Source organism: Camellia sinensis, chromosome 4 (assembly GCF_055761805.1).
Source record: "Camellia sinensis isolate YWXY chromosome 4, ASM5576180v1, whole genome shotgun sequence".
Lineage (NCBI taxonomy): Eukaryota > Viridiplantae > Streptophyta > Magnoliopsida > Ericales > Theaceae > Camellia > Camellia sinensis.
In genome coordinates this window covers 193,648,955-193,660,554 of record NC_138964.1, presented here as the reverse complement: position 1 = coordinate 193,660,554, position 11,600 = coordinate 193,648,955, and the positions used below count along the sequence as shown (strand labels likewise).

The following is an 11,600-nucleotide window of genomic DNA, read 5'->3' as shown; positions in this document are numbered from 1 at the left end:
ATATACCATATTATCTTATAACTATCATAAAATTAAATTATTTTAATAATTTAATTTTGAATTGGCAACCGGTCTAACCGGTTGTCAAAATCAGAAGTCCAACGGTCCCAAGTCAGTTGCCTCCCTCTCTTGGTCTGGTTCGTGCTCTTGCTCTTCTCTTCTCCTCCCTCCTCTCTTCCACCATAGCCGAAGCTGCAGAGATTGTCGAAGTCCAACGGTCAAGCGTCGGGGCCACCGTTCTTCACCTTTCTCTTCTCTTCCACCATAGCGAGAGAAGAACGATTGGCCTCCCTCTCTCTCTTGCTCTTCACCTTTCTCTGAAGGGTTTGTTTTTGGAAGCATTATCTGAGGTGGGTTCGATCGAATTTTGGGCCGTTGAAGCCGTTTTCAATTCGATGTTTGTGTTTCTGTTATCGTCTAGGAAATGGACAAAAATCGAGACATGAGGCGTGGAGGAGCGAGTCGGTCCTCGCCTGCGAATCCACAATCATTTGACGACAAATTTACATGTTGAATTTTACGTTTTTTTTGTTGTAGCTAAACAACAAAACTCATCAATGGCTGTCTGTCTTTACCTGTTTATTCTTATTTATTTTTTAATTTTTTTAATTTTTTTTTCTCCTGGTTTTGAGATAAGCATTTGCTGATATTGGGTGTCTTCTTATTATCTGCCCTGTTCTGGGTTGTTCTTTGTTGTCCCTTATTCGATTTTTCTCAAAACTCATATAATTTCTTGTGAATGTTTGTTTTGATTTGAAGGTATGAATAATAATTTTGAGGGCACTGTTTTCTCGAAGAAATTGAAGAAAGAAAGAATGAGAAGATTGAGCGTTGTTGGTAAAGTGAATTCTAGTAACGAAAACGGCGAAATGGGTTGTGCTGGGTCTGAATTTGAAGATGAGATTCGTAACACGACAAGTATTAGCAAGAGATTTAGGTTTCCCCAAAAGGTTTTTCATGAATGCAACACAGTTGATCATGCCTCTATTCCTCGGAAGCTACGGTCAGGTGTGTAATTTGTGAAACGAGAATATAAATTTTTCTACTTTTTGTTCGATTTTGTTGGGATCTGGGATCCCGCCCAAGACCTTATAGAAATTATTCCATGCAGAAAAACACACCCACACTCAAGGAGACACAATATTTAACGTGGTTCGGCCTCAATGCCTACGTCCACGGGAGAGTAGCCGGTTATCACTATAACAATGGAGATATTACAGAAAGATTACAATAGAGGAGGAGCTCACACTCTCCTCACTCACACACTCACCCGTCTCCCTCGCTCACACCGAGGGAGACGGTCTCTCCGCCTCACATATCTCACTCTCTGTGGCTTGCTCTGCACTATCTCAAACCCTCCCCTTAGCCTCCATTTATAGTCAATCAGAATGGAGATGGAGAGGCTGGCCTTGCATATGGCCAGCTATCTTGTGTGCTGGCTTCACATGGCCAGCTCATGTGTGTTGGCTTCCTAACATGGCCAACCTTGCAACACATGGAGGATCACCCCTCACATGGGGTGATGATATCCCACAAATCACCCCCTCAACCCATGTGAGGTGATCCACAACACACATTGCTGCTAATCTTGTCACGCCCAAATTCAACATAGTTTGCATCTCCTCACTGAGACGCTGCATCCCTTGAAAGCTAGAGATAATACACCAGAGATACAAGAGGAGGAGGGAATCCTACATCCTCAACTCAACTCATACCACTCTCTGATTTGGAGAGAACCGCTGCTCCTATCTCCTACAGATCTCTTCCACGCTTCCTGTCTCGGATGTCTTCAGCATAGTCTGCATCTCCTCACTGAGATGCTTGCACCCCCTGAAGCTAGAGATAATACACCAGAGATATAAGAGGAGGAGGGAATCCTACATCCTCAACTCAACTCACACCACTCTCTGATTTGGAGAGAGCCTCTGCTCCTATCTCCCACAGATCTCTTCCACACTTCTGTCTCGGATGTCTATACCTGCTATGCTTGAACTTGCGCAACCAAGATATCCGACACCCCCTGATTGGATGTCCTGCACCCCCTGCTGGGATGCCCTTGACTGTCATGCATTACCGTGCAACTCCTTGCATGATGAACACGGGAGCAACTAGAAAACTTCAGAGTTTGACACATCAACATCCTCAATTTTCCTTGCTCGGAGCTTATTTCTGAACAACCAGCCTTTGCTTTCTGCACTTCAGAACAACTTCCCAGCGATCTCATACGCCCGTTGTCTGTGCTGCAATCCCTGATGTTCGGTTCTGTCTCACTTGTACGTCCGTACTGATGTTTGACAGTTAGCCCTTCTGCCAAGACAACTTCCACCGGTCTGTACAAGTTACCACTATGCAACTCCGTGCATAGTGCTCGCACCCATGGCTTCTGGTCTCCCTACGTCAAGCTTGCTTGAGAGATCTGCATCAACTCTATCATCTGCTGCCATGGAACTAAAGAAACCACCATAGAGAAATAAGACTTGCCACTCCTTGGCACGCACTCTTGCGTTTTACCTGTCTCAATTTCTTTGTCTGGAAGTTCCTGTGAACTGTCACCAACCTGCTGCTGCACACTCTTCTCGCGCCTCTGTACGACACTCTAGCGTACCCTTGCAATGTTGCATGTTTGCAATTGTACTTCTGCGCTTAGGATGCTCCTCTGCAACTATTGTTCTACATGTCCACATACCATTAGTACCTACTCATATACAGTAGCTCCAACAGCCACAGTATTTCCCTGAGCCTGTACTGGTTGCCAAATCATCTATCCGTCGATGAATGGTCTTCTCTTTTGATTGAACCAGATCCTCCAACGAACTCCGGAGATAATCATCTTTGCAATCCTCTGATCACCCCTGACCAATCCTGATCTCCCTTGATTTGCCATTTGATCAAGCCTGATCTCCTCTGGTCTTCAATGATCTATCTCAATCTGTATCTGGTTGTCCAATCTGGTCAGAATCTGCTCATTCTAACCTCTTCAGTGAATCTGCAGCGTTCCACAATATCCAGCAACCTTCCTTCGAGTATTGAAGATGACAAACACCCATGTTTTGATAATCTTTCCAAACCGTTCAGAATTTCACTATTCTGACCTCACGGTTGCGTCCGGAGCGGTCCGTTTAGCTAGGACCAACCTTCACTGCATTTTCGGGGACCTCACTGAAAACTATCCCCGAAAGCTGGGCCACACCATAATTTTCTGAAAATTCTGGGCCAAATTGCAATTTTCAGAAGTTCAGGGAATATTCCGTGTTCTAACAGAATATTCCGTCCACTGCCCCTGACACCGTCTGCCACTTTAATCTGCCTTATTTTTACAGAAACTCCGTCTCCAAAATCTGACCGTACGGATGTGTCCGGAATACTCCAAATAGTCGGAAACCACTATTGGATCACCAAAAACGGACTCCAAATGGCTTCGATCTAGCCAAAACATTTTGTACGCCTCAGATCTGCGACTGCACCTTAGCCGCGAAACACTGGATTCTTCCTCCTGCGGCTACACCCTTGCCGCGTAGCACTGGATCCCTCCCTGCCTCTAGTTGACTGGTCAACACCACTGCTGACGTGGCAGACACGTGGCACACCTGTGCTGACGTGGCAATGCTCTATGGCCATGTGTCGATGACGTGACAGGCCACGTGGCGGTGACCTGGCTGATGACGTGGTAACCACGTGGCAACTCTTGCTAACGTGGCTGCTGACGTGGCCGACATGTCAGTGCTGACGTGGGCCCACATGGCGTGCGCGTCGTGGACACGCGCTGCTCCCACTCACCTTCTTCCTTCGTCCGCGCGTGGAGCGCGTGGCTGAGACTGGGCCGACGCGCCGACAGCCTCACGGCGCGTGGTGGCGCGTGCCGAGACTGGGCCTCACTTGCCTTTTTTAGGCAGCGCGTGAGAGCGCGTGACTCCTCCTCTGGGTGTCTTCTTTACATGGTTGGACTCCTCTTCTCGAGCCCTTGCTCCTGGTATACTCAAAACCTAATTTCGAGCAATACGATTTCTGGACAGTTTCAAACAAAACGCTGTTTTTGTTCCGAAACGCCACCAACGAGGCTCTGATACCACTTGTTGGGATCTGGGATCCCGCCCAAGACCTTATAGAAATTATTCCATGCAGAAAAACACACCCACACTCAAGGAGACACAATATTTAACGTGGTTCGGCCTCAATGCCTACGTCCACGGGAGAGTAGCCGGTTATCACTATAACAATGGAGATATTACAGAAAGATTACAATAGAGGAGGAGCTCACACTCTCCTCACTCACACACTCACCCGTCTCCCTCGCTCACACCGAGGGAGACGGTCTCTCCGCCTCACATATCTCACTCTCTGTGGCTTGCTCTGCACTATCTCAAACCCTCCCCTTAGCCTCCATTTATAGTCAATCAGAATGGAGATGGAGAGGCTGGCCTTGCATATGGCCAGCTATCTTGTGTGCTGGCTTCACATGGCCAGCTCATGTGTGTTGGCTTCCTAACATGGCCAACCTTGCAACACATGGAGGATCACCCCTCACATGGGGTGATGATATCCCACAGATTTCTTGTCAATTGGAGTTTTTTGAATGATTTTCGGGTTAGTTAGTTGGAGCCCATAGATTTTAATTCGGCTCTATCTGGTTGGTCTAATTGGAACTTTCCTCATCTTTGATGCTTTGTTGCCGAACTGTTCCTTTGCTTTTCCTTTCTTTTCCAGATTGAAAGATTCTGTAATTTTTATTTGATATTATATACTTTATGTATTCTGCAATTTTCATCTATCTATTTATCACATCTTGTCTAAATCAGAAAATAAAAGGAAAAAAAAGAAAGATTGAAAATTGAATGCTCTCGATAGATTTTTAGATTTCAATAATTTATACTTGATTGGATTTTAATAAGGTTAAGGAATTATTCTTTTACATTTACAACCATGAAGAAGCGCAACCGTGAATCCATTTCTCCACCATTCCCAGATAAGAAAGAGACAAACCATGGGACCAATGGAGTTGAATTACCGGGCATAAAGAAATCCAGACTGAATGTAGTAGTAATCTCTTCCTCCGAATTTCAGATTATGTTTTACAATTTTCCTCAATTTGCCATTTTGTGTTTAACACCGGAATTGGATTTGCAGCAACCAGAAGATCTAGATGAATCTCCAAGCCGGCCAATCACAAAAGATGAGGAAGAAGTGGTAGAGACTCTGTATGCCTTGGCTAATATGTTCCCAAACAATAACAAGAATGGCTTGGATGGTGAATTGGGAAAACCAAAATCTTGGCATTTGCCTGAGGGAGAGAGTTCAAGGCCTGCATGTGAAGGTTTGATTCGTATATATGTCATATCATTTTTCTTTCTTCTTTGTATTCTTTGTCTTGTTACGTTAAATTGTTTAATTCATCAGGTTCTGCAGCTCCTGAAAAGGAAGAGGACTCAAAGTCACTTTGCCTCTCAACTACTTCTGAGGCTGAGGCTGTCAATCCTTCGTTGTTAGAAGGATCGGCTCATGACAGTGTAGAAGTCAAATGTTTGAAGGAATCATCACAACCTAGTTTTCCCAACAGCACCCAATTGCTTACAGAATTGGATAATACCATTTCTCAACGAAATGTCCAAGCAATGTTTCCAATGTCAATGAGTGAACCTATCTGTGGGAAACAAGCCTGCAATTCTGTTGGTTGCAATGTTCAATCTGAACTAAGCCTGGAAACTGGATGAGTAGCTTTCAGCTTTGGTGTGTTAACTTCTATGTTTTCTGTTTTTTTTTTTATTTTTTTATTTTTTTATTTTGTATTTATATGTCTTCTTCCACCATAGCCGAAGCTTCTACCATGGCCAAAGACCACCAGCCCCGTCGGCGATCCACGCCACCGTTGTCGACATCTTCTTCACAAGCCATCACTCTGTTCACGTCGCCACCATGGGTTTGTCAGCAAATATTTTCCCTTCTAGTCGAATTGAATATTTACGAGAGCTCTCTTCTGTAGGTCAGGTATGTTCCTATTTACAGCCACCCAAGATAGCTGTGCCATTGGGGCTTTGATTTCAAAACCCTAACCCTTATTGAATATCTAATATTAAGGTTTGTTCTCAGTCAAAATTAACATCTGTAACCACCGAAGATAGGGCTTTGATTTCAAAACCCTAACCTTAAAAAGTGAATAGCTGAGGATATTAAGTTTTGTTCACATTCAAAATTAACATCAGTTCTCAATCATATTGGCATTTGTTTAATTGCTTTCTCTTTGCTATAGCATTATACGTCTACATGCTGATTAAACACACAGGCGACCCAGCTCAAGCTTTTTTGAGAAAATCTAAAAGTGTACCTAAGGAGAAAAATCTAAACAAGTTTTTTTTACAATGTAAATTTTTATATAAAATAAATTTTCTCTGTTTTTAAGCTACAAAATTACTTTTAAGTTTTAGTTTTTTTTATTTTTTTTTAAAGTTTGGCAGATCCAAATTTTTATTAGACACAAGTAAAATAAAAAATCTAGACATATAAAACAAACACTAATTTTAACATAATAATGTGTAAAAGAAAATTTATAATAAAATAATATAATCTAATTGGTGTTTTTACTTATCTTAAGATGATCTGTGGATCGAGCTTGAATGGTGTTGTTTGATAGAATAAGTTATCTGAGTCTTGTTTTGATCATATGATTTTTTTTATGAAAACCAATAGATATGTAAGAAATTGTAGACCTTGTTTGAGTTTCTGATTAATATGTTAGAATCAAAAGAGCCTTCTTGGATTGTTTAGTACTTCCTGATATGAAATTTTGGATTTGAAAGCTATGTGCAAGATTAGTGTGATATGGGAAAACCCAACTCATCTTAACACTCTCGTTCAAATTAGAGTTTTATCAAAATTTTCCAAAAAATATAAATAATTTTTTTTTTGATGAATTCTTTTCTTTCAACTCAAGCTAGTTGAAGACAGGTGCAACCAATTTTCTTGATGAATTCTTCAAAAATTATTATCTAGAAAATCATTTCGTTGTGTGTATGTGTATTGTGGTTTTATTGAACCCTTTGATAATGATAATCTTGAACATTGTTTACAGATTCAATGATAATACTTCTTGTTTACCCATTTCTTGGTTTACTGGAAACTTATTTTCCTATGAGAAGTGTTAATTTCTCATATTTGTATATTTAAGATATACATATATATATATATATATATATATGCGCGCGCGCGCACACAGGGGTGACCATTGGTTCAATGGTAAAAATCTTAGCCTAATAACCTTGAAGTTATGAGTTTAAATCTTGAGGCAGCCACTCTGTGTACTATGTCAAAGGTTAGGTGTGTACCCAATCTTTTCCCTCCCCAACACATATTAATGTGTACTATTTGGGCATTGTTTATATATTTACACACACATAGAGATAGCATATCATATGCATATAGGTATGTATATATGCATACATATAATCTACCCTTATACCCATTAGTTTTCTTGATTGTTTGTATCGATCTTTAGACCTTGAAATCATATATTTAATAAATTAGTAATTATATCTCTTGTATTAATTTTTTTTTTACCAATTTTAGATTTACGGTGAATCTGTAGCGTCTAATTAGGTAGCATAATGGGGAAATAAGGAGTGGTACCTGGAGGACCCAAAACTAATAGCCCTTAGTAAATTGTTTTATGTTACCTACTCTTCAGGGAAACATTATTTGACCTTCTCTCTTGACTTCTAAGTTAAATTTGCTTTTAAATAGCAACTTTTATGGTAGTATGCCATTTGTTATTCCTTTTGTTTTCAATTTTTCTTATTGAAATGTTGGTACCTATGACTCATCAATTATGCCAATAGGCCATTGACAGAACTTATCCATGCTTTGGAAGTTTGGCAGTGATTGCAATTGCAAATTAAAACCTTTCAATGGGTATGGCAAGAAAAAAAAATTAATTATGGTTTTGGAAAATATGTCTGCATCACTTGCATGTTCTATTCATTTGTGCTATTGCAGATTTTGTGCTTTTTTCTTACAGAAAACATGTTGTTATTGTTTGATTATTGAAAGAACAAGGTAAAAATTGACTTATAACATAGTCCAATTATTTGAAGATGGTATAGAGCATCTTGGATGTGGACTAATGGGAATTTGTGCTCCAATTCAACATTCTAGTGTAAGTTGTAGAAATGTTTTATTTTAATTTTTAGTCAAAGCCTTTTGGATTCCATTTTAAAATCGTATTTTGTATGCATTGAACGTTGAAAGCATATGGCCTGAAGTTAACAACCACAAACCTCTAGTGGCCCCTTGGGAGACTCAAACTTGAGACCTTGGATCTTATTCTTATGTCTTTACCACTCGCCCCCTTGGGGTTAAATCTTGATGAGACTAATATTATTGAATGTGAAAAATTGATGCATTTTATGTCTGGTTTGTGCCTTTAGAAGCTTTTAAGAGCATACCATGCGATTATGCCATGAAGTCAAAACTCCCTTATTATGTGAATTGGATATTGTTGCTTCAAATTGGGTATAGTATCGGTGGTTGATGATCTATGTTACATAAAAACACCATTTTAGCATTAGAAACAAAAACAAAAGAGCATTAAGTAATATCACATTTAGTTGTGTCCCTCATTTCTTAAATTTGGAAATAGATTAATCCGATTTTAGGCACATACACACCTCTGACATCCATACCCAAGTTATTGGAACATGGCATGCAGAAAATATGAAAGCTGAACTATAATTTGGAATGAACTTAAAATGAAATCTGTAATTTAAGCAGCTGTATTTATCATAATCAATTCAAGGAAATGGATCCATGTAGCTTACACTAAAGTAATTGGGATTTGGGATAAAGCCTTGTCGAGTTGAGTTGAGTTGAGCTATGACACGATAGTCATTGTCATATTGTTCAAATTTTTTATTGATTGAATTTTATTGCAACCTTGCTGAAACAATTTTAGTGCAACATGCACATCTAGTATCAAATACAGAGTACTAGCAAGATTGATAAGCATTGGCCATTCCATACTGTTATGGTGAAATCGTATGGTCGTGCAGTCATCTCCTGGCTATTAAAAAGTTTCCTCTTGATATAACATCTGTTACTGATTTCATGGATGGAAAAACCGCAGCTTGTTTGGTATTATTGGTGTTATTGATAAGTGCTTGGAAACCCTGTCAAGGTTCTGCTCAAACACACTTACAACCCTCGATGTGAATGGATGCATTGGCATCAAGGTATATCATATCACATTTTTTCTTATATACATGTACCGAGAGCATTTTTCTTTCAATCATCAACCATCTTCTTAGTTTGTAATATTTTGTTGAACAAATCAGTCAACCTAACTACTTTTACACCACTCAAATTCTTCTAAGTCACCATAGAAATTCCATTAGATTTGTTGTTTTTTATAGCTTTTCCTATTTTGGTTATCAATTTGATTTGCTTGGCGTTTGCCACTTTTGACATTGGAACAAGAGTTTAACTACGGCTTTGTGGGCTTTGTATTTTGCCCTTATTTATTTATTATTTATTATTATTTATTTTTTTCGTGTAACACACTAGTAGATTCTCCTGTTGTTTGTTTCTTTTTTTTCTTTCCTTTTTTTGATGTGTATATATTTCCCTCACAGAGACAAAGTCGTGAAGAACTGCTTCAATTGTTCCCACATCTGAGATGCTTCAAAGTGCACAGCTAAAGTTATATGCTTTATGAAGTCATAGTCATTTCCTGCCATCGACGTGAGTTTCTCTCCTCAAATATATATATTTTCAAAATCATTAAACAAAACAACCACTAAACTACGAATAAAGAATTTATTAATGATCGTAACATCATTTATGTACGTGCTATAAACCCAGATCAATGTGGCTACTTGACAGACACAGAGTAGTTCATGTTTAAGAAAAGCAATGTTACACTGACTAATCTTCTGAAGATTCCCAATCACAATTTTATACTGACTAATCTTCTAAAGATTCCCAATCACTTCATTGGATTTATCTTTCTAGCTTGTTGAACAATTTCTCATTAACTTCATGGTTCATCAGCTCCTAGGAATCTTAAATGGCTGGTTTGGTCATTCACAGGCATTTAGAACACATTATGATGAACTCATTCCTCTGAAGTCCTTTTATGTTAAAATATATATTTTTTATTTTATGAAAGAGATATATCCATAGATTCATTAGCATCCCAGTCGGGGGCTTGTTCTTCAAGAATTTGTTGGGCAGGCATGTCCATTTCACAATCTGGTTAAGTGTGGTAACTTAATGGTCCCATTTAGTTTGGAACATCTAATCTATCATGCATAGATGCTAACTCTGGTTCACCAGGTTTCCAAGAGTTCATGGGACACAAAAGGGCCATTGAAATTCTGTGAAGTATATGGGATTGGACACATAACAGCCATTGGATGTGTTGTCTATTTCACGATATCATGCATTTATAGCTTTCTGATCCTGGAACCTGTATTTTTGTTTTTATTTTATTTTTTATTTTGCAGGTACTTTTATTTATTTATTTTATTTGTTATGGCCATAATATTTAAAATTTTCCAATCTTCTCCTTGGTTGATGAGTGGTGGATATTTTGCAGGTTCATGATGCTGTCTTGGAGAAATGTTGCCGATATGCAGTTAATTCATTAGGGACAGAAAATACTCAAGATGTTCAATAAACATATGAGATTGATACACAAGATATTTGATAAACAGATGAGATTGATACATGACATGTGATTTGATAGATGTAACCTTACTAAATGAGCCGTCCTATTTTGGGTTGTTAATTATGAGAAGCGTAAATTTTTTAATTATATGCAAGTAAAAATTATAATCAAGGAAGCAGGGGAAATTAAAATATGCTCCTGTGACTATTGTGATGTTACCACTCTACAGTTCTTTTTTAAGGTTACCACAAAGGTGGTTGAAGATGTTATTTTTAGTTGACAACAGAGTGATTGTTAATATTGTTGTTTCTATATTTGATTCTGAGATTTTCCTATGGAACTGTGGGTTGAGTTAGTTTTTTCTGGAGTGCAAAGAGCTAAGAGGGCTTTGGGTGACACTATTGCCAGGATAATGGCAACTGTTACAAGGTCAATGCACAACAATGGGAACTATTGCAATAGATTTGAAATGTTCCATTTAGGTTTCCCCGAGCAACATATTTTTTGCATGTTCTTCACATCTTATCATATGAAATAAATGATTCAAATAATTGACATGAGTATAAATTAATCTCATAATACATTAACTTCATACATGAAGTTAAGACTTTCAACTTAAGCAAATCCGAAATCTGCCAAATATGCCATACACATTGCAAACATCAAAACAGATTGAAATCAATACAATACCAAGTAGTCGAATTTTCTGTGGAAAACCTTCTAACACATTTACTTGTATTCAGTTGTGGAAAATTGAGTATATTTTACCAGTCAAATCCACACCGCAATGTAGACCACCCCTAGGGAACTCCTGTTGTTCAAAATGGCCATTTAAACAAAAAAGAAAAGAAAAAATGTATGCCTGTATTCTTCTCTCCTTTAGAAAAGACTAATTGAAGACATTCTTTTTTATCTTCAGCCAACGTCTGAAACAATAGCACCAAAAAGG

The 11,600-nt window shown here is 38.7% G+C and overlaps 1 protein-coding gene across 11 annotated transcripts; it reads left to right on the top strand.

The window, feature by feature from the left end:
- The first annotated feature begins 529 nt into the window (after nt 1-529).
- LOC114280055 (uncharacterized) lies at nt 530-10,777 on the top strand. 11 transcript variants are annotated; one of them, XM_082867231.1, is made up of 9 exons: nt 530-1,008; nt 4,964-5,037; nt 5,125-5,311; nt 5,395-5,724; nt 5,808-5,982; nt 8,082-8,143; nt 9,110-9,215; nt 9,615-9,723; nt 10,580-10,777. In XM_082867231.1, the coding sequence occupies exons 1-4, from the start codon at nt 762-764 to the stop codon at nt 5,706-5,708; spliced, it is 822 nt and encodes a 273-aa protein (XP_082723357.1). In that variant the 5' UTR covers nt 530-761; the 3' UTR covers nt 5,709-5,724; nt 5,808-5,982; nt 8,082-8,143; nt 9,110-9,215; nt 9,615-9,723; nt 10,580-10,777. The 11 variants fall into 11 exon arrangements, with proteins under 11 accessions (XP_082723357.1, XP_082723359.1, XP_082723358.1 ...); XM_082867233.1 differs by having other exon boundaries at nt 4,964-5,031; nt 8,082-9,215; XM_082867232.1 differs by having other exon boundaries at nt 4,964-5,034; nt 8,082-9,215.
- The last annotated feature ends 823 nt before the right edge of the window (nt 10,778-11,600 follow it).

Bases quoted from the DNA above. Each gene is read 5' to 3' on its own strand.
- LOC114280055 (XM_082867230.1), top strand. From the start codon at position 762: ATGAATAATAATTTTGAGGGCACTGTTTTCTCGAAGAAATTGAAGAAA. The intron at 1,009-4,963 runs GTGTGTAATTTG...CACCATTCCCAG, and splicing joins TCCTCGGAAGCTACGGTCAG to ATAAGAAAGAGACAAACCAT. The intron at 5,038-5,124 runs GTAATCTCTTCC...TTGGATTTGCAG, and splicing joins AATCCAGACTGAATGTAGTA to CAACCAGAAGATCTAGATGA.